This window comes from Marmota flaviventris, chromosome 4, assembly GCF_047511675.1.
Source record: "Marmota flaviventris isolate mMarFla1 chromosome 4, mMarFla1.hap1, whole genome shotgun sequence".
In the NCBI taxonomy this organism is placed as follows: Eukaryota; Metazoa; Chordata; class Mammalia; order Rodentia; family Sciuridae; genus Marmota; species Marmota flaviventris.
In genome coordinates this window covers 78,723,594-78,746,277 of record NC_092501.1, presented here as the reverse complement: position 1 = coordinate 78,746,277, position 22,684 = coordinate 78,723,594, and the positions used below count along the sequence as shown (strand labels likewise).

Sequence of the window (22,684 nt, the reverse complement as noted above, 5' to 3'; positions counted from 1 at the left end):
GATGAGGAGGACACATCTGAATCATAGGGCTGGCCTTCCAGCCACCTCCTGAGAACTGCAGCAGGGCCCAGTCTTCCAAGTTGGCTGCTGGCACAGGAAGACTCACTTGACCCAGTCACTTTGCAAGGTGCCTCTTATGGATACGGTGCCCCCAAGGACTATCCTTCCCCATTCTCCCCCTCCCCTACTTCCCCAAGGTGCAAGTTTTGTATAACTCTACTCAAGTTTAAAAGCAGGAGGGCCTGTATACCAAACTTTGAATATCCACCTTCCCAAGCGTTTGGTAACAACAGAACCTAGTGAGGGTGGAGGGAATAACCCCTCCATGCTCAGTTCTCTTCTGTTCAGTGTGGATGGGCATGTGAGACCTCTAGCACTGAATGGGTGCCTGGAAGTTGCTCCCTCCACACAAGTGGCCATTATTTGCCTGACCCTAGTGGGCAGGCACTGCCTAAGCAAACTTCTTCCTGGTCTCACCTTCCTGGGCCTTCACCCCATTTCACTGAAATATTAAAGAGTCAGTTTGTACAAGGAGGTTCTTGAGGCACCTGCATTTTTGAGGAGGCTGAGGGAAGGTTATTTACAATGGTTACTCTGGTGGCATTTTTTGGTCTGGGACCTCAGGCAAGTGACCTGGAGTCCCAGGTCTCAGGACCCTGGCTTTTCTGTGTGTACAGCTGTCACTGAGCAGAAGAGCCTGGGCTAAACTCTAGCTTAAGTGCTAGCTCACTCTGTGTCCTTGGGCAAGGTACTTAACCTTTCTCTGCCTCAGATTACTCCTCTGTGGGACAGGAATCCTAATAGCCCCTACCTCGGACAGTTGGTGGTTTGATGCATGTGACATGTTTAAAACAACCCTGTAGAAATCTTGGTTAACATCGAGCATGACAAAAAGGGTACTGAGGATGAGGTGTAAAAATGCTCAGGACCAACTCTGGCTTGAGGAGCTTTGAGATATGTAGGGTGACTGGTTTGTTTAAATTAGCATGTGGACATGCTCTGAGTCATGGTTTCCTGCTGGGTGCATGGACAACAGCTGCCCAGTTTGGAAGCACCAGGGTCACAGCCGGTGATGTCTTATCCCTGTTTTATTGAGGCTGGTGTACAATGCAGTTGACGGGGGTCAAGGAGCACCACAGAAAGCCCTGGAGCCAAGGGGGTCTGGTGACCTGCCCCCGGTCATTGGCAGGCCACTTGGGTGGTCAGTCCTTTTCTAGTCATTATTTGCCCTAGGAAAGAAATTAATTGTAACCTAATTGGCAGTTCCTTTGCATAGAAACCGGAAGGAGCTGCCAGTGAGGCTGGTGATTAAGTTGGTAGCAGCTGGGAAATCACATTTGGGCAAGAGTGTCCATCATCTCGACAAGGCCACTGCAGCTGGTCTGGGTGGGTGTGGAAGTGTGGGTGGTGGCGGTGGCACATGCTGAGTGCAAGGCTGGGGCCCAAGACCCTCAGAGCAGAAGGTTGGGTCTGTGTGCAGAGGACAGTCCTGAGGTGCCGGCTCCCCCAATGCCCAATAGCTCCCAAACCTTAGCCCTGTCCCAGAACCCTTCCTCAGCTACAACAGAAGTGAGGAATCCTCATAGCCCCTGCCTCTGACAATTGGTGGTTTGATGCATGTGACCTGTTTAAAACAGCACTATAGAAATCTCAGTTAATATTGAACATGACAAAAAGAGTGCTAGTATAGGGTGTAAAAATAGACGGGACCAACACTTGCTGATGACCTAGGGGTATAGGAGAGAGGTCCCAGTTGCAGTTCCACTATGAGTGTGAGATATGAATGTGAATTCTGCACTGACATTTCCTGGCACTGAGTAGGAATAGAGATGTCTTCATTCTGTAGAGGGAGCTCAGGTGACATATATGAGAAAGAATTCTACACAGTTTGAGAGATGTGCCTCAGGTATGCAAGGATAGCTGTGGTTCCTCCTCTGTTCAGTTGCTCTTACAGGCCACCAGCCGCCCTGCTGACTGGGGTTGCAGTAGGACAGGTGTTTTGAGAGACACTGCACTGCATTCTGGATCCTCTGCTTTACTGCATGTAGAGGACCAGACTGGAGGGATGACGTGGCCAGAGCCTTGAGAGTTGTGTTGTGCATGAAGTCTGAGCAGGTGAACCAGGAGAATTTGGGGCACAAGACTTAGACAGAAGCCTCGGGAATAGGAACATGGAGGTCTCCATAGTTCATTTCAGGAAGCCCTGACATCCCATGTGTACTAGGATAGCTGCTTGTTCCTCCCTCTGGGCTGGGCATCTAGGTTTCTCTTACCATGTGTTCAGCCCAGACCAAGATAGCCACTCAAACCTCATGGTGCCTTCAGAGGCACAGGCTTCCTGCTGAGGGTTGTTCACGGAATTTTGAAAAGAACAAATCAAAATCTAGGGCTGAGGATGCACTGATGACTAGTATTGAACAATAGGAAAATAGCTGGCTCAGACAATTATTGAGCACCCAGTACATACACTAAGCTATCTATACATCTGCAGAGAGTAGCATTTTCTTGATGGTTGTGCAGAGGCTTAAACTCAGGACACCAGGATTGAAACAAGCTGTCAGACTTTCCACAAAGGTAGCATTGGCTTGTCAATACAGCTGGGCCAAGAGCCAGAAGCCCAAGCAGTTGGTTCCTATGTACCATCAAGTTACTAAAGCCTGCCTTATGCCTTTCCTTTACACTTTCTCCAGGGCAGGCAGCAGGGAAGTTTCTGAGATTCAACAATAAGCAAGACAGATCCACTGCTGCCCCTGTGTGTTTTTAAAGCACAGCTTTCTTAACACATCTAGCGAGGGCCAAGTCTGGCAAAGTTGCTTTCATTTGGAAGCCCTCAAAGCCGTCAGAGTGGTAGGTAGTGATGGTGGAGGTGGTGATGATGGTGGAGAAGATGGTTATGGGGGAGATGGAGATGATGTTTATGATTACAATGGTGGTGATGGGGATGGTGGACATGGTGATGATGGTGGTGGTAGTGATGGGAATGGAAGTGGTGGGGATGAGGATGGTGACAGGTGCTGTTATCTGAGAACTTCATGTGCATTGACTCAGTTTAGTTCCTGACAGCCCTGTGAGATGGGAACTTTGAGTCTCCTTGGGTGCATAGGAGAAAACTGAGACACAGAACCTGTATCCCTTGTCCAGGCCAGTGCCCCTACCCTGCCACACTTGGTGTTCTCCATCACCCTAAATGGAGTCCTCTCTTGCCTGGCACAAGCTGCTCAACATGCTTCTTCTGCCAGGTTCTCTAAATTCATGACTTTCTGGTCCCAAGCAGCTGGGCTTCTTGTTCCAGCCAGCAATTACCACCTGCAGCTCTTTCCTTCTGAACTGCCCTTACTATCTCCATTGCCTTCAGCCCACTCTTCCTGCCCCTCTGTCCTGACTGCGCACTGTCTCTTCTTCCCTAGGTGCTGTACCCCTTAGGACAGCTGCTTCTCTGGCTTCAATCTGTGGACAGCTCTCCTGCCTGCCTCTCAGTCTTTTTTAGAATGGGCAGTTTAGGTCTGCCCAAGCCCCTGAGAAATAATATTTTAAAACTGATAACAGAGACAGTAGTGCCACATGGAATCAGCAAAGCAGGGAAGCACCTTCCACATCAGGCACACTAGACATGCCCCAGCCTCCACAGGCACACGCATGCTTCCTACACTCTCAGGTAAACATGGCCCCCAAGGCCTAGGTACCCTCAGGACTCCTAGAGCTGGTATTTCCCTCTCAGGCCCTCCTCAGCCACTGCTCGAGCACAGTACAGCCATCTCATGTGACTGGCAGACAGATGGTACATCACAGAGGTGTCCAGTGCTCCTGCAAAGCAGTGTCTTCTTTCTTCTCTGCAGGGCTATCAGGGGACTTGGTGTGACTCTCCTCAGGGTTCATCCCCAGGATGCAACACCTCTGGCTCCTCAGATTGTTCCCACCCAGGGTTTCTACCTGTTCAGATGGAGCAAATGCATTGACTGAGCATCAACATGTGTGACAATGCAGGCTGTTCTGACCCTTGGTCCATATTACCTCTGCATCCTGTGATCAGTGGAACAACAGGAAGTATACTTACAGACCCCAGAGTCCACTTTCCTGATAGTCCTGTTGAGGGCTATGGGCATCCCATTGTCAGCAGCCTTACATTCTAACATGTTCATCTCTGAAACCTAGGAGTACTCACTAGGGAAGGGGCCATCTATCTATTCCTCACCAGCAAGCTCTCTGCCCTGCATAGGGACTGTGTGTGTTCAGGAGCCCTGGTCATTTGAGTCCATTTCTTGACCGAGTGGAGGCTTCCAGGATGGCTATTCCCTTGGCTACTCAAGGAAGTGCTCAGGACCCATTTGCTGTCACTTCTCCCCAGGTGGGTGGGCAGTATGGGGAATGGATATTAGTTCTTTCTATATGGCACTCCTAACTATCCTGGGGACCATTATCTAGAGATATTAGATGCTTAAAGGATGTTTCTGCCACACACCAGGGCCAAGAGCATTGTATGGGGAAGGGCACCCCCAGCTACATGAATATTCCACACAGTTGGGGAGGCACCAGGAACATGGCCAGTCCCACCTGCTCTCATTGCAGAGACTCAGACAGCTCTCTGAACTCTCTGGCTTTGGTTCTTTCACCCTCAGAATTGTGCTAGTGAGAGACCCCAGGAGGATGGAGTGATGACTGAGAAAGAACAGGTCTATTCCAGGAAAAGAACTGGGGGACACCTGTCTGCTTCATACAAATGCCCTGAGAGTTAAAGGAGTGGAGGCCATCCAGGTTAGGGCTTGCAGTGAAGGTTGGAACTAGAACAAGGGCTCACCTGGGGCAGCAGGTGGGACTTGGATAGGTGGGGAGAACAGGAGGGAGCTGCACCCTGGACCCATGACAAAGGCTGGGCAGAGCCAGTGCTGAGGCCTGGAGTCAAGGAGCAGATAATGAGAATGTGTAGGCTGCACATCCAGGCTGTGGTTGTGCGGGAGTGACAGGGTGCACTGCACATCTCTAAGCAGGCCAGTGCCCCCAAAAGGCACAGGAAGACACCTGGGAAAACAGATGTGTGTGGTAGCTGCCTCACACAGGTGGGAAGCCAAGAAGTCACTGAATCTCCAGGGTCAGAGGCCATGAGAGCTATCCCCCAGGTGCAGGGAAGACAGGGAATTGGGGAAATGGAGCAGGATATAGTTAATCCAGCATAAGAAGCCAATGCCTCGTGGTTGTTAGTAATGCTTCTGGGGTTGGCACCTTGCATGTGTAGATAGAGGCTTGGAAGGGGAAGGATTCCGCATTAGAAGATATTCAAGACTGACCTGAGTCTAGGCTGCCTTCTATGTGGGACCTTGGGTGGGTCCCTGCCTTCCCCAAGGCTGAATGTGCTGAGTCTTGTCCTGGGGCCTCAGATACCCACCTAAGGCATTTGGATCACAGCACACCATGAGCCATGGGCTCTTTCCCCATCAAAAAGTAAAATCTAGTCAGGCACAGTGGCACACACCTGTGATCCCAGCACTTGGGGGGCTGAAGCAGGAGGTATTTTATCACTGTGATGGTATAAGACAAAACCCCAGGCCACTTTATCATTGTATTCCTTCTCATTATATTTAGTTCTTCCTTTTGATTTTAAAATAAATTTCAACCCAAATAACTTTTGTGGGCCCTGGGCACTATACACATGCCACCTGCTAGGGCAGATAGTGCCATCAGGAGCACACAAACAGTTGTACCATGGCTGCCTGTCAGGAACTGAGGCTACCTCCTCTGTAGGCTTCCTGGCCCCTCAGTCCCACCAAGGATTGGTGCAGGTGAGCAGGCCAGTGTGTGCCCTCAGGTCTCCCCTAGTCCTGCATGCCATGGTCTTGTGAGTGACTAGCAGCCAAGGTAGGAACTGCCGTGGAATCCAGTCTTTACTCGTCCTGTGGCAGGCAGCCCGTGAGTCAAGGGTGAGATGCCAGATGAGCTGAGATTATTGCTTTTGCTTGACCTCAGTCCTGGCAAACGTTGTAGCTGTGGGCACTTCTTTAAAACTGGGCTCCCCCGGCAAGACACCAAAAACACAGGCAACAACTATAACAACCACAAATGGATTGGACTACATTAAAAGTAAAATTTTCTGTGAAGCAAGGACATAATCAATATGTATTTCATATAACCCATGGAATGGGAGAAAATATTTGCAAGTCATATATCTAATACAGATTAATATCCAGAATCTAAAAGCACTACTATAACTCAACAACAACAGAAACCCAATTCAAAAATGTGTTAAAACATTTCTCAAGCAGAGATTTACAAATGGCCAATAGGATCATGAAAAGATTTTCAATATTACTAATCATTAGGAAAATGCAAATCAAAATCACCATGTGATACCACTTACCACCCATTGGGATGTCTACTATCAAAGAAATAACAAACAACAGATGCTGGCAAGGATGTGGAGCAATTGGAACACTTGTACACTGATGGTGAGAATGTAAAATGGCACAGCCACTGTGGAAAACAGTATGGACGTTTCTCAAATAGACCTAGTAATTCCTCTTGAGTATATACTCCAAATAATTGAAAGCAGAGTCTTGAAGATATATATTTATACTTATGTTCACAGCATCATTATTCATAATAGCCAAAAGGCAGAAGCAATTACACATTTATTGATGGACAAATGAATTAACAAAACATAGTATTTGCCAAGGCATATTATTCAACCTTAAAAAGGGGAGTAAATTCTGATACAGGCCATAGCTCAGATGAACCTTGAAAACATTACGCCAGGTGAAATAAGCTAATCACAACAAAATAAATACTGTGTGATTCCTCTCAGATGAAGTTCTTAGAGTGGTCAGAGTCATTAAGACAGAAAATTGAATGGTGGTTTCAGGGGTTGGGAGAGGAAGGAAGAAGGAGTTGATATTTAATGGGGACAGAGTTTGAGTTTACAAGATGAAAGTAGTTCTGTGAATGGATGTTGGTTATGATTTCACAGTTATGAATGTACCTAATGCCACTGAAATGTTCACTTAGAAATGGTTTAGCTGGTCAATTTTTTGTTATGTGTATTTTACACATAACAATTTAAAATAATTTTAAAAAACAGATTCTTATTACTCCCTCCTCCAGAATTGTCATTTGCAGTAGAGTATCCCATAATCTATGCTTTCTTCCTAAAAGCAAAATTAGATGACAGTCTTGTGCAAAAGCAGCCTGCAGCTGCACAGAGCACCGTGACCACAGGGCCTCTGCAGCCCGCTGCAGGTGCCCCACCTGTGCATGCGTGCTGTGGTGGACAGCTACCAGCTGGCCATGCTCCTTGGTTACCAGTAAATCATTTCCTGAGCTGAAGGTGAGTGGTTTTATTCTCAGCCTGAGGTTTGTTTGCTCAGAGCTGGCTGCTGGCCTCATCAAGGCCACTAGTGAACTGGAAGACACTGCACGTAAGCTCAGGAGGGCCATCTGCACAGTGCTATCCTGCTGCTGATTGTCTAACAGGCTCCCCGCACCAGTGAGACCACCCAGAGGGTCTGATTTCACCCACCTCCCTGGCCCAGCCCCTGCTGTTCCTTTTCAGATTCTGACTATTTCCTAACCATGCCCAGCCCTTTCATACTCATGTCCATGGACCCACTTCTTTATTAGTTTATTTGTGGATTCATTTATTGGCTCACTCATTCATTTGTACACTTAGTTCAGAGAGAAGATGGGAGGGGAGGGGAGGGGGGATAGTAGAGGATAGGAAAGGTAGCAGAATACAACAGTTACTAATAGGGCATTATGTAAAAATGTGGATGTGTAACCGATGTGATTCTGCAATCTGTATTTGGGGTAAAATTGGGAGTTCATAACCAACTTGAATCTAATGTATGAAATATGATATGTCAAGAGCTTTGTAATGTTTTGAACAACCAATAAAAAATAAATTAATTAATTAAAAAAAGAAGTTGATGGATGTGGCTGGAAGGTGAGCTCTTACGTCATAGTAGGGTGAGTTGGGGACAGATGTGGCCCAGCTTCAGGACCTTGGTGAGGTGTTGTATTCTGCATACAATGGGCAGAAAATGCAGAGCACTACATAGAGGGTGCCATGGTCTTACTGTCCCTGGCTGCTCTGTTGCAAGTGGCCTGAGGGGTCGAAAGTGGGCCCAGGGAGCCGCACATGACCTTAGAGGATGGAGCACGATGAGTTGGGCTGGAGGAGGCCCTGGGGATTCAGTGAGCTAGTGAAAGGGGTGAAAGAGGAAAGGTTCTGGGTGACTCAGGTATGTGGCCTGAATGACTAGGTAGGATGGTACCATGATGGGGGTGCAGCAGAATGAGGGGAGCAGGTTTAGTTGGGAGGGTCAGATCATTCTCCAAGCCAGACTAAGATATAGGAGTTGATGGATAATGGCTATGACAAAATCAGGGACAAAATCAGGGCTGAGGGTGGAAATGTCATGGTCATCAGCATAAAGAGTAAAGGATGGCTGCTCTTTACTGGGAAAGAATATAGACAGAGAACAGATAGCTTCCAATATCTAGAGGTTAGGCCCTTGTGCTAGTCCTTTTTTGTTACTATAACAGGATACCTGAAGCAGGTTTCTTTATGTAGAAAAAAGGTTTGCTTTGGCTCACAATTCTGGAGGTGATAGGTCGAGCAACTACATCTAGCAACACCCTTCTTGCTGGCAGAGTCCCAAAGTGAGGCAGGGCATCACATGATAAAAGACAGGGAACATGTGTACATGTGTAGGTATGTGTTCATCTGGTCTGCCTCCTCTTATAAAGTCACTAAAATTCAAGCATGGCAGGTTCACCCTAATACCTTCATCTAATCCCAATCATTTCTAAACACCATAGTCAAATCAAGTGTCCATCCTGTTAATACATCACAATGGGGATTAAATTCAACATGTGAAGCCTTGGGGGACAGATACAAATCACATATAAACCATAGCAGCTGGAGGCGGCCAGCAAAGGGGGTGAGCAGGCATGGATGGAATCAGAATGATGCTGGTGAACACCAAAGACAGAGGAGGTCCTCAGAGCAGCCATAGAGGAGGGAGTGAATACCAGGGGGTAGGGGCAGCTGCCAGAGTGAGCACAGAGTGCTCAACAGAGCCAAAGAAGCAGAAAGTCCAAGAGCCCTGCCTTCAGAGGATTAAGAAAATGACCAACCACACAGAATTCTCTACCCGGAAAAATAAATACATTGCCAAGATTAAAATAAAACTGTTTTTTTTTTTTTTTTTAAAAAAAAAAAAAAGGCAAGCCACAGGCTCCTATAACAATGAGTGGGATGGGGCAGGAATGCTTTTTTGGGGAACAGGGATCAAACTCAGGGGCACTCAGTGCCTGAATCACATCCCCAGCACTATTTTGTATTTTTATGTAGAGACAGGGTCTCACTGATTTGCTCAGTGCCTTATTTTTGCTGAGGCTGGCTTTGAACTTTGGCCATCCTCTTGCCTCAGCCTCCTGAGCCACTGGGATTATAGGAACGCTTTTAAATGCCAGTTCAGTTGAGCAGAGGCCTCAAGGCTCGTGATTGCTCATTCAATGTAGACAGTCTGTAAAAATGTATTCTTTTGTGTCAAATATTTGACTACAGTAAAGAAAAAACAGAATGGGAAGTAGGAGGGGAGCAGTGAGGTAGATGGGTCACATCCTGAGAGGATGACTGTCCAGCTCTAGGCTGAGGGACCCCCCACAGGGACATCTGGTCTGCACTAGGGAGAGTCACCTCCTCATACCCTGGCCCCTGAGGAGGAGCCACAGAGGTCTGTTTCCCATTCTCAGGAAGATGATTGCATTAGGAAATCGTCTGTTAAGAAAATTCTGCTGGGTCATAATAAAACTGTCATCTGCATCGTCTGCCACTTGTCAAGGGTGGGAGCAGGGCTGGTGCCTGAGAGGGATTCTGCAGGAAGCGTCTGCCCTGCCCAAGCAATGGAGTGGCTTCTAATTTCACCAAGTGCTTGAACTGTACCATTCTTGCAATTTTTTTCCCTTCCTTTGAAGTTCTGAATTCCAATGTTTATGTGGCCATCCTGAAGAGATGTTTAATTGTCTGGAGCTGCATTTGTGTTTATGCACAGGATGGCATAAACTGTATTTCCTCTGGTCAACTTACTATGTTTGTGCCAGTGTCCTGTGAATAGCAGAGGTGGAATGAGGGCCCTAGGGCATCTACAGGGAGGGCCTGCCCAGGTCTGCCCTGGAAGGGTCAAAGGGTCGCATGATTACCACAGATGATGGTGGTGAGGTCCAAGGAGCTTCAGGTGAGCCACATGTGGCTTTCAGCGGGCACTTGGGGCAGCCAGAACTCTGTGCAGAGTTAGTAGCGGTCAGCCCCTGCTTCAGGCAGCCCAGTAGGCATGACTGGAGCATACAGTGCTGGGGCCATGCTTAGTGTGTCTGCATTGAGTGTACGAAAGAATGTATGCGAGAGTAGGTGAGCAGCAGCATGAAAATATCTGTATTTGTATGGGATGGTGAGGGTACAACAGTGTGCAAGACTGTGACTATGAGACTATGTGTGACTGTGTGTGTGCTTATATATAAAAATAAAGTGCCGGGGCAGTGGTGCACGCCTATAATCCCAGCAGCTCGGGAGGCTGAGACAGGAGGATCGTGAGTTCAAAGCCAGCCTCAGCAAAAGTGAGACCTGTATCTAAATAAAATCAAAAAGGGTTGGAAATGTGGGTTAGTAGTTGAGAGGTCCTGAGTTCAAACCCCAGTATCAAAAAAAAAAAAAAAAAAAAGAATGTGAGAAAGTATGATGCAATGCCTATGTATGAAAGAATGAGTCTAAGACAATGATGTATGTGTCAGTCTGGGTCCAACCAGAGATAAACCCATGTGGGCAGGCATTGAAACTGCAGCAGTTTAGCTAAAAGTTCCTAACTTTTGTGAAAGAGTAACCAGAGGCATGGCAGAGCCCTCTGATGTACCCTTGAAGAGGAAGAACACCCTCCCCAGCAGTAGTCAGAGCCCGCTAAAGGAGCTGGGTCACAGGATCAGGGCTGGCCATTGTGAGGGCATAGAGCAGAGACTGTGACTAACACACGGGAAGATCATTTGGGGGATTTTTGGAAGCTTGTTGCTGGGCTTGGGCATGGGCTGCACAGAGACCAAGGGACTGCAAACTTTGGGCATACAGCTAGAGTGGAGCATCCTGGATATATCCATACCCCTTCCCTTCAGACTGCCAGGCAGCAGAATTCAGAGGGCCAGAAGACACATGCATTGTGATAACCAGCAGAGTAGAATGCTCAGATCCAGCAATGGACCTGAAAATGTACCTACATGGACAAAGTGTATGACAAGGCTTGTGTAAGAGCGCGTGTACATGTATGGGAGGACGGAGCTCAGGACTGGTTCCATATGCATCCAAATATGAATAAACTCAAAATCTCAGGCAAGTGTGGAGTATTGGAAATGGTCTTGCCAGGATGAAAACAGGGACAGAATCAAAACAAAAATCACAGCTGGGTGACTGTGTGTCATGGTTTGGATGTGAGGTGTCCCTCAAAAGCTCATATGTGAGACAATGCAGGAAGGTTCAGAGGAAACAGGAGTCATAATCCAGTGAATTAATCACCTGATAGGGATTAACTGAGTGGTAACTGAAGTGGTAGAGTGTGGCTGGAGGAGGTAGGGAGTTGGGGCATGGCTTTGGGGTATATATTTGTATCTGACAAATGGAGACCACTCTCTCTGCTTCCTGATAATCCTGTGAACTGCTTTCCTCTACCACACTCTTCTGCCATTGTATTCTGCCTCACTTCAAGCCCTGGGGAATGGCCTTCTGTGGACTAATACCTCTGAAGCTGTGAGCCCTCAAATAAACTTTTCCTCCTCTACAGTTGTTCTGAGTGGGCCCTTTAGTCACAGCAATGAAAAAGCTGACTAAAACACTGTGTGTACCAGATGAAGTCATCCATGCTGGCTAGCAGGCACTGTGTTGGGTTTACCTGTGAAGGTAATTTTGAAGGAGGCACTGCCCCAAGGTGACATCACTATACCCCATTGAATAGTGAAACTGAGTCCTTACTGAGGTGGGGCACTGTGGAAGCAAATGGTATCTTGGGCAGATGTGCCTTCATCTTCATTTCGGTCTGCCTTTTGCAAAGAGGGAGCTGTGCCCAGTAGGTGTGAATCGACAGTGAGAGGTTGGTAATAATACACTGTAAGAAGTGAGGGCCTATATGCACCTGCACTGGCTGTTCCTCCTGTCCTCAGCACATTCTATCTGGTTCATAGTTAAATTAAGGTCCCTCTTCTCTGCAGAAGCCACCCATCCCTATGATGCAAAACACCAACCACACTTCGCATCTACATATTTTAATTGGCTGCATCATTTGTGGGGCCCCTTTTTCTAGAATCATGAAGAATTTCAAGATAGTGGTAGCAGAGCATTAAACCCAGCATGAACCTTCCAAGAGTAGGTCCACTGAATTGTCCAGGCTGCACCCCTGAGACTGGCCCTGCACCCACCTCCTCAGTTCTTCCCCTGGACCATGTGTTTCTAACTAGAAGTGTCTTTGACAAGAAAGAACATTATAATGCCGAGCCCTGCCACAGGGACCGCCTGGGAGGCATTTTAAATGCATTTAAGACTCTTTCTGTTCACAATCATTGCCCGACCCACAAATCCCTTCTGGCAGTAGCAACACTGGGCCCCACATGATCCTGAGGGCCCAGGTCTGCAAAGCAAGGGCCAGGCCAGCCCGTTCTCCCTGAACCTGTGGAATTTTTTTTTTTTGGTGGGGGGTGGAGTGGGCCTATCCCACCTCCCAGCCTCTACCACTGAAGGTAGGAGTGCATCATGAATCACTGGGAGACTCCCAGATGGAATTTGCCCTTATGGCAGGAGGGGTGTACTGAGCAGGGCTTCCCCCTGGCATGTGCCCAGCTGCTCTCCTGTAGCCTCCAGGCATCACAGAGCTGTATGTCATCAGCTGTCCTTTCCCAGGACCTGCCCTGAAGCTGAGAGTCACCTGCCTCATTGTCAGGGAGCAGGTAGGAACCTGTGGTTCTCTTGGGACCCAGCCCACTGAGCTGTCTGCCTGTGCTTCCAGCTATTAGATGCCACTAGGGGAGGCTTTGACCTCCTAGGCCACTGGGAAAGGAGAATAGCATTGGGTGTGTGTGGGAAGCTCTGCTGTGGCCCCTCAGGAGACTCTGGTGGTTGGGGCCAGCGAGTAGTGGTCCAGTTGTGGCACTCCCTCTCCAGTATTCCACAATGTGATTTTTTCGGGGACCTCCTTAGTTTCCCCTACCCCTGGCAGTGTGAAATTCTTGGTAGCTACAGGGAGAGGATATATAAAGAATTACAATATAAGCCCTGCTTCCCAGAGGTCATGGCCCTCCCTCTTCCCATACCCACCTCTTCTATGGAGGGGCTTTCCATGAATGACCTTCCCTTCCATTCTTGGGCTACAATCTATCAATCCATCAGTGCGGGGCAGTGGAGCATGGCAGCCCTACCATGGGACGGGCAGGACCAGAACAATATTACATTTTATGTCCTTCCAGGACCAGATGAAGGCTTGCTTCAGGTTGGCTTTCCCATCTTTGTTGTCGTTGAGGTTCTCTTTGAGAAGCATTCCGCAGTGCAAGAAGCCTTCTCGTTTTCTTATCACTTTGGAGCCCCACGTGGTCTTGCCTATTGCGTTTGCCTCCCTCCTGTTGCGCTTCATTGCTTTCCCAAATCCCAGAGGAGAACCCATGCAGCTGCCTAATAGACATCTTCTGCTGGTGCCTGGAAGAGGGGCTGCTGTGAGGAAAGTGGGACCTAGGTGGGAATTAACTGATTGAAAAGATAAGTCAGTCACGCGGGAGTATAGGGTTTCTGGTATCTGCTTTGTGTGTTGATATTTTTGTGCATTGTAGAGTTATTTGAGTTTATCAATGTGTTTTAAACATTTTAGCCTGTTTACTCATCTTTTTAAAAATTTGTACTTTTTTGATTGTGGAAAAACAAACATAACATAAAATTGACCATCTTAAACTTACATTTTAAGGGTACAGTTCATTAGCAATAAGAACATCCACAGTGTTCATGGTGTTGTGTAACCATCACCACCATCCAGCCACAGAACTTTTCCATCATCCCAAAGTGAAACTCGGAATACCCATTAAATAATAATTCGCCATCCCATCCCCAGCCCCTCGCAACCCTCTTTCTACCTTGGGTTCTTATGAGTGTGACTACTTTAGGTTTCCTAGTAAGTGAAATCATACAATATTTGTCTCTCTGTGACTGGCTTATTTCATTTAGCATAATGTCCTTGAAGTTCATCGTGTGTCAGAAAATCCTTTCTTTTTATCTTTGCTGCCTGTACCTCAGATAGGGTAATAATTTCCAGGATATATAAAGAATTTTAACTCCCCCCCAAAAATCAAATAATCCAGTCAATAAATGGGCAAAGGAACTGAACAGACACTTCTCAAAAGAAGAAATAGGAATGGTCAACAAATATATGAAAAATATTCTCTAGCAATTAGAGAAATGCAAATTAAAACTACACTGAGATTTCATCTCACTCCAGTCAGAATGGCAATTATCAATAATACAAGTAACAATACATTTTGGTGAGGATGTGGGGGAAAGTACACACATATTGTTAGTGGGTCAGCAAATTGGTACAACTACTCTGGAAAGTGATATAGAGATTCCTCAAAAAACTAGGAATGGAACCAGCTAGTTTTACCCAGCTATCCTACTCTTTTGTATATATCCAAAGGATTTTAAATCAGTGTATTACAGTTATACAGCCACATCATGTTTACAGCAACTCAATTAACAATAGCTATGTTCCCATGAACAGATGAATGGATAAAGAAAATGTACTGTATATACATAATGGAGTATTACTCAGCCATTAAGAAGAATGACTTTATGACATTTGTTAGTAAATGATGGTCCTGGAAATTGTCATCCTAAGTGAAATAAGCCAGTCCCCCAAAGCCAAAAGTTGAATATTTTCACTAATAACATGGAAGCTAACCCACAATAAAGAGGGTAAGGAAAGAATGGGAATTCAATAAATAGGCAAAGGTGAATGAAGAGAAAGAAGAGGAGATAGGAAAAGGAAAGACAGTGGAATGAATCTGTCATAATTTTCCTGTATACACCACAGTGAATCCCACCATTGTGTACATCCACAAGAATGGAGGTCCTAATTAGAATAAGATATATCTAATGCTTGTATAATTATATCAAAATGGATTCTACTGTCATAAATAACATAAGGTAAAAAATAAATAAAAGAATTTCCTTCCCTTTTTTTAGGAGGTGTGATACCAGGAATTAAACTCAGGGGTACTCATCCTTCTGAGCCCCATCCCCAGCCATATTTTGTATTTTATTTAGAGATAGGGTCTCACTGAATTGTTTAGCACCTTGCCATTGCTGAGGCTGGCTTTTAACTTGAGATCCTCCTGCTTCAGCCTCCTGAGCCACTGGTATTATAGGTATGCACCATCATGCCCAGCAAATTTCCTTCCTTTTTAAGGTAGAATAATATTCCATTGTATATACCATATATAGCACGTTTTGTTTATTTATTCATCCACTGATGAGCATTGGGGTTGCTTCCACCTTTTGGCTATTATGAATAGTGCTGCTATGAGCATGGGTGTGCAGAAGTCTCTTTGAGACCTAACTTTCAGTTCTTTTGAGTCTATTCCCAGAAGTGGAATTGCTGGGTCTGATGGTAATTCTGTGTTTAATGTTTTCAGGAACCACCACACTGTTTCCTACAGTTTGCTGTTCCATTTCATTCTCATCAATGGCGAGAAAATTCTTACTATTAAATAAAACACTCTTATTATGAAAATCATTGGACATACCCCAAATTGCAGCACAGTTCATGAAGCTCCTTTGTAGACTCATCCAGTCACAGTCAAGGTCAATATTCCAGCTTCCTCATTGCAGCTGCACCTCTGCCAATAACCACACTGGGGTTTTATCAGTTTTTTAAGGCAAAATTTGCAGAGGTCGAAATGCACAGATATTAGCTGCACAATGTTGACAGATGGATATGGCCACATGACCTACCTCCTTATCATTTACATTTCCCAGAAAGTCCCCTCCTGTCATTCCCAGGCAGCCAACCCTATCCCAACCCAACAGACAACCAGTCTAATAAATTACCTAGAATCAGACCTTGTGTCTTCGTTCTGTCTGACTTCTTCAGCATGGCATGATTTCCATGAGATCCATCCAGACTGTTATACCAGTAGTTCATCCCTTTATATTGATATCATCCCTTTATATCATGGTATAGCACTGAGGCTCTTTCTAGCTCTCAGCTATTCTGAATAATCCTGCATTTACAATTATGTCATTTGATGGATGGATGTTTTTTGTTTCTATTGGAAAATGGAATAGAGTTCTGGGTCATATAGTAAGAACGTGTTTAAAGGTTGACTACTTCGTTAGGAAGTTCTTTCTTTGTTTCGGGCAGTTGTTGCCTGTCCTGCTTGTCTGTCAGCATCTCATACCCTTGAAAATGCTAGCTCTGTGTGGTTTATTCAGAAGCCACTGTGAATGCGCCACTTGTGTGTGACTCAGGTGTTATGACACTTGGGTAATTAAATAATGATACTGAAGCAGTTTTATACTTCCTCCCCTTTGTCCCTCCTTTTCCTTTTTTCTGTTTTAATGTAGTGTAATTTTAGTCAGTGTTTAGGTACACAAATAATTCTGTGTTCACATTCTTTGGACTAAAAGTTAGAAATTCCTGCTAAGCCAAGCTATGGAACCAAACCTAGGTGCCCTACAACAGATGAATGGATAAAGAAAATGTAGTATATATACATAAGAGTATTACTCAGCCATAAAGAAGAATAAAACTATGGCATTTTCCAGTAAATGGATGGATGTGAAATAAGCTAAATAAGCCAGTCCCCAAAATACCAAAGGCAGAATGTACTTTCTGGTATGTGGATGCTAACCCACAACAAGGGAGGGGAAAATTAGAAGTTCTTCAGACTAGACAAGGGGGAATGAAGGGAAGGGAGAGGGATGGGAATAGAAAAGACAATAGAAGGAATTGGACATATCTTTCCTATCCTTATATATGAGTACACAACCAATGTAACTCTACATCATATACAGCCACAATAATGGGATCCGATTTGGAACAAGTTATACTTGTTGTGTATATGTATGTCAACGTATACCCTACTGTCATGTATATCTAGAAGGAACAAATTTTAAAAAGACCATTATTAAAATATCTGATCATTTAAGAAGTATTAATTTCATGACTTGCAAAAAGAAATTATTTATGATCCTTCAAGATATCAGGTAAATATATATTAGTAGAGTTAAACTATAGAAACTCATATTACTTTACATGTTTTTATACATTATTAAAAAAGACTTTAAAATAAATTCTGAATATACAAAAAAAAGAAATTCCTGCTAAGATCAGAGTTTTAAATTAATGATGTTTTATTTTTAACCCATGAAGAAACCATTATTTCCACCCTCCCTCACACACTTCCTTGCTTCTTGTAGCTCCCCTGGGCCTCTACTTCTCTAGAGATGCTTACTGGGAGAGGTTGTATGTGGACCAGCCAGCTGGCACACCCCTGCTCTATGTCCATGCCCTCCGAGATGCCCCTGGAGAGGTGCCCAGCTTTCACCTGGGCCAGCACCTCTATGGCTTCCATCGCCCACGGCTGCATGAGAATAACTGGATCCGTGTCCAGGAGGACACTGGCCTTCTCTACCTCAACCAGAGCCTGGATCACACTTCCTGGGAGAAGCTCAGCATTCGCAGTAAGAGAGCACACCCCACCTCTGCTTCATCCTCAAGCCACCCTTCCCAGGGCTTTTGTGGATAAGGGTATAAGGGGCAAGGTGAGGCTGGTTGCCAGGCAAGGGACTCCCATAAGTTTGGGGCACTGATGATCCTTTGACCTGCAGAAGTTACAAGCTTAGAGACCACTGGGAATGATTTGGGTACTCTCTCCAGGATTCAGAAGCCTTTTTCAGTGAGGTTAACCGTGAGCTTATGAAAGAAGGATTCAGAAGGGTTGGGGAAAAAATCCCAAGGATTTGATTTAGCTGATGACCTGGAACTTGCTGGAGAAGAAGCAGTTCCCAGAAAACCTATCTTCCCACTGACAGCAGACTCCCCTTATACCTGGTGGGGACTCAGTCCTGGCCAAGGTATCCAAGGAGGGAAGCAGAGCAAAAGGAAGACCTGGCAGGCTGCACAGACCAGGAGTCACAGTTGCAGCCAAGGCCACATGTGACCATGGCCCCAGGTGAGGTGGAGATACATCACAATGCTTTGTGGTATGAAATGTTGATTACATACCCAGTAGCTCCCCCTTCCTAATATCGCCCTGACGCATGGCCTCACTCAACCTTACAATGGCCCTGAGCCCCTGTCCATAGGTGAGAGGCAGGTCATATGTCACAAATACAGAACAAGTGACACTGCCTAGCATTGGAAGAATGACTGACCAGTACTCCATGGCAGTCAAGGTCACACAATCCCTTGGTGTGGAGTAGGGGAGGGATGGGCAGTTCTCTTCCAGGGCAGTTCCTGGAGGAGGGGGCTATGATATGGGCCTTGTTTCCATGTACACTTAGTTGCCGCCATCTTCCTCTTGAGCCCCCAGTAGGAATCTTGACGAACTCTAGAGATCCCTAGTGGGGATCAGGGTGGAATTTGTTATGGGCCTCTGTTTCTTCAGAGCCCTGAGCCATGCACTGCCTAATTGAGCTAAGATCCAGACCTTGTTGAAGTTACTGTGGTTCCTCGGTGGTAGAACCTGATAGAAATTCCCCTGTAGGTGCTGGGGAAGTCTAATCACAGGATATGTCAAAAACAAAATCACCTGGGGAAGTTGTGGTGTGTGGGGAGTGCTGCTAGTCACCATATACTGTAGGAGCCAACCCTGAGAAGCTGTCCACCTGCCGGAGGTCCGGGAACATTAAACCTAGTGCTCCGAGGCTCCCTGAGGAGGGTCATTTGAAATGAGAGCTGAATTGCAAGAGGGTTGGGCTTGGGGGGCACTGGTGCTCCAGGCCCTAGGATCCAGCCAGCAAGATGGGGAGGTGGCGACTGGGGCTGGGAGCCCAGCAGAGTCCTGTGGACCACAGCTCTTGCCCCTTTCCATTCCCCATGACTTTTTCTCTCCCTACAGATGGTGGCTTCCCCCTGCTCACCATCTTCCTCCAGGTCTTCCTGTCATCCACACCCCTGCGTGAAAGTGAGTGCCAGTGGCCGGGTTGTGCCCGCGTGTACTTCTCCTTCTACAACACCTCCTTCCCAGCTTGCAGCTCCCTCAAACCCAGAGAGCTGTGCTTCCCTGAGACGGGCCTCTCCTTCCGCATCCGGGAAAATAGGCCCCCTGGCACCTTCCATCAGTTCCGCCTGCTGCCGGTGCAATTCTTTTGCCCTAACATCAGTGTGGCCTACAGGCTTCTGGAAGGTGAGTGCCTGCCTCATGGCGCTGCAAGCCAGATGCAGTGCTGTGAGCACTTAGCATAAGCCATCTGGTTTACTGTCCACCACTATTTAACATTCCAGAAATATCTCTTGGATGTCTACTGTGGGCCGGATACTGTTCTAGGAGCTAAGGAAGCAGCAGTGAATAAACAGGCTGGCATTCTACCTGCTAGGAACTTCCCTTTATACGAGAGATAGAACCTGTGAACATACCAAAGAAATCAGATGGTTTCTAGAAAAAAATGAGGTGGGAGGAAAAGCAAGGAGACAGGGAGTGGGGAGTGGTGGAGACCACTATCTTTAATTAGGTGGTTGGGGCAAGGGCCCCTGAGCAAAAGTGAGTCCGTGCCAGGTGGGACAGATCTTGCCCCTTGGAGGGTACCACAGTGGGACCCTGTGTCATCCATGTGGAGTGCAGAAGAGCAGAGGTTGATGGGAACAGGGTAGGTCCAGGTCTGGGAGCAACTTTCAGATCTGTGCACCCTGAGGGACACAGGGAGTCTCTGTAGAGCCTGTGGCAGTGCCAGGCATGGAGCAGCCTTATCCCATCTGCTGGGGAGAAAACTGAGGCAGGGAGGCAGAATGACCCATCTAAAGTTACAAGGCAAGAGGTATAGAGCTGGAATGCAAATCACAAGTAGGGAAATATTTGTGCATTAACATCAAATCATATGCCAAATGTTCACCGTGTTTGTTTTCAAGTGGTAGAACTATTGGCTCTATTTCTCATTTTCTGAAATGAGCAAATATTATTTCTGTAATTTAAAAGTTGCTAAATATTTTTTAAAAATGAGCCATGGCCTGGAGCTGGCTCTTTGGACCTGCAGGCTCCCCACACAAACCTACTCCAGATGGAAGCTGGGGGTAAGATGGTGTGAGTGCATCCCAGGCCTTTCCTGTCTAATCAGGGAAAAGGATTCTCACACTGCTTCCTCTCCATCAGCCTGAGTGAAAGCCAGAAAAAAACAAAACCACACATCGCTGCAAATCTGGGCTTGTGACACAGGGCTCCCTGCCCCTATGGAACCAGGAAGGTGGCATACAGAGCCCTCCCACGAACCAACTCCTCTTACTACCAGCATGCCTATGAGTTCTGGCAATGACTGCAATGCCCCACCCACCCACCCATTCAGCTGCTCTGGGTGGGACCCTGAGGAAAGCAGTTCACCCTGTGCTCAGCCAGGTGGTCACTTGGGCTTCCCGTCTGCTTGGTGTACAGGTGAGAGTCTGCCCTTCCGCTGTGCTCCGGACAGCCTAGAGGTGAGCACGCGCTGGGCCCTGGATCGTGAGCAGCAGGAGAAATATGATCTGGTAGCCCAGTGCACCGTGCGCATTGGAAAGCATGAGGAGGAGGTGATGGTGCCCTTCCCTGTGACCGTGTATGATGAGGACGACTCGGCCCCCACCTTCCCTGGAGGTGTGGACACCGCCAGTGCAGTGGTCAAATTCAAGCGGAAGGAGGTGTTTGTCTTGCACCTGCATGTCTGTCATTCCCATTCTTTCTGTTTGTTGTCTGTATCTCCATCCAAAGTTTATCCCTTGGTCTTTTAGCCATCCAACCATGTGACTGTCCTTTCATTTGTCCCTCTGTCTGTCAGGCTGTCTGCCTACCAGCAGCCTGCTGGGTCCCAACTTGAGAGCCAGGGTACCCTTTGTGCCCAGCTGGAGTCTGACCAGGTGTGTCTGGGGCACACTTTTGATCACCTGTGCCTCTGCACCCCAGCAGGGCTTCTTGCCAGGCGAGGATACACTTCCAAGAAGGCCTTCCCCATGCCCGTGCATAGGTAACCACCCTTGCACAGGAGGGCCTTTAAGGCATAAGGGAAGGAGCTGGGTATTGGAAAGACTGGATTGAAGATCCTGCTGAGATCTTTCTGCATTGCCCAGGCGGATCCCTGCCCCACCCTTTTCTGTCCTGGGGTGATGGAGCGCTACTGCCACCTGCTGGGTCTCAGACCATAATGCAGTCAGTCCTATCCGCAGGCGCAATGGAATGGAGAAGCTGGAACCACCTTTGCCTTGTGTTGCCTTTTCCTGCTTCTCTGGGCACTGCAGGTCCCCCTGCACTTTGGGGACCTGGAAGAGAACTGTTAGCACAGCACTTGGGCACCTGATCTGAGCCTCCTTACAGGAAGTGCCTCACACCTGTTGTACAGTTGAGGCAGAGTCACCCAAGGAAAGTGACTAGGCCAGCTGGCAAGTGGTCCCATGATGACTAAAACCCAGGTTGGTCAGTCTACAGGGTTGGCTCTGACAGCGCTCATCTGGTCCATTTGTGGGCTGTGCCACGTCATATGTCCTCCCAAGGACACCTACTCTGACTGATGCTCTCTTTACTCCACAGGGCACCGTGGTAGCCACCCTCCGTGTCTTTGATGCGGATGTGGTGCCAGCATCTGGGGAACTTGTAAGGCGGTACACAAACACGCTGCTCCCTGGGGACCCCTGGGCTCAGCAGATCTTCCGCGTGGAGCATTCGCCCAACGAGACCTTAGTCCAGGCCAACGGCAGCTTCGTGCGGGCAACTGTGCATGACTATAGTAAGGATGGCTGGTGGCACATAGCTCTTCCCAGGGCCTCAGGGCTGGCTGAGCTTACCTCCCTTGAGACCACACAACACACGCACATACCCCATATACTCACCACACAATACCCCATACACATAACACATACTATGCATATGTAGTATACACACCACACACACTACTATGCATTGCATACATATACCATGCACTCACCAAAACATACACATAGCACAAATATACCACACACATCTCCACATCACTCACACTTTACATATAAACACAGCATACATCCTATCTACACACACTACATAATGCCCTGTACACAGACACCTTTTATACAAAGCACATATGTATAAGCACTGCATAAATACACATAAACCACTCACCCCATACACATTAACACAAAAAATATGTACCAAAATACATAACACCCTGTACATACATGAAACAATCAGGACACATATACATACTCCACACACACACACACACACACACACACACACACACACATACACAACACACATTTTACGCATACACAAATTCTCATCCATGCACACACAGGCCACCATAGCAAAGAAAGTTTGGGCTTCCATCTCAGTAGTATAGCCAACATTTAAATATTGGTTTTAACTGAGGGCTGACCATCAGACATGTTGTTTGGGACCATGCATGAAAGTAGCTGTTTGCACACATGTGTTCAGGGCTGCATGTCTGGGAGGAGGTGTGCTGTGC

The 22,684-nt window shown here is 46.9% G+C and overlaps 1 protein-coding gene across 1 annotated transcript in view; it reads left to right on the top strand.

Moving 5' to 3' along the window:
* Nucleotides 1–22,684, top strand: part of Ret (ret proto-oncogene) — a 52,598-nt gene that overhangs the window by 8,462 nt on the left and 21,452 nt on the right. Inside the window, exons 2-5 of the mRNA XM_071611300.1 lie at nt 17,480–17,743; nt 19,123–19,410; nt 20,647–20,888; nt 21,772–21,967. Of these exons, the coding sequence (XP_071467401.1) occupies nt 17,480–17,743; nt 19,123–19,410; nt 20,647–20,888; nt 21,772–21,967 (990 nt within the window). The remainder of the gene's footprint in view (nt 1–17,479; nt 17,744–19,122; nt 19,411–20,646; nt 20,889–21,771; nt 21,968–22,684) is intronic.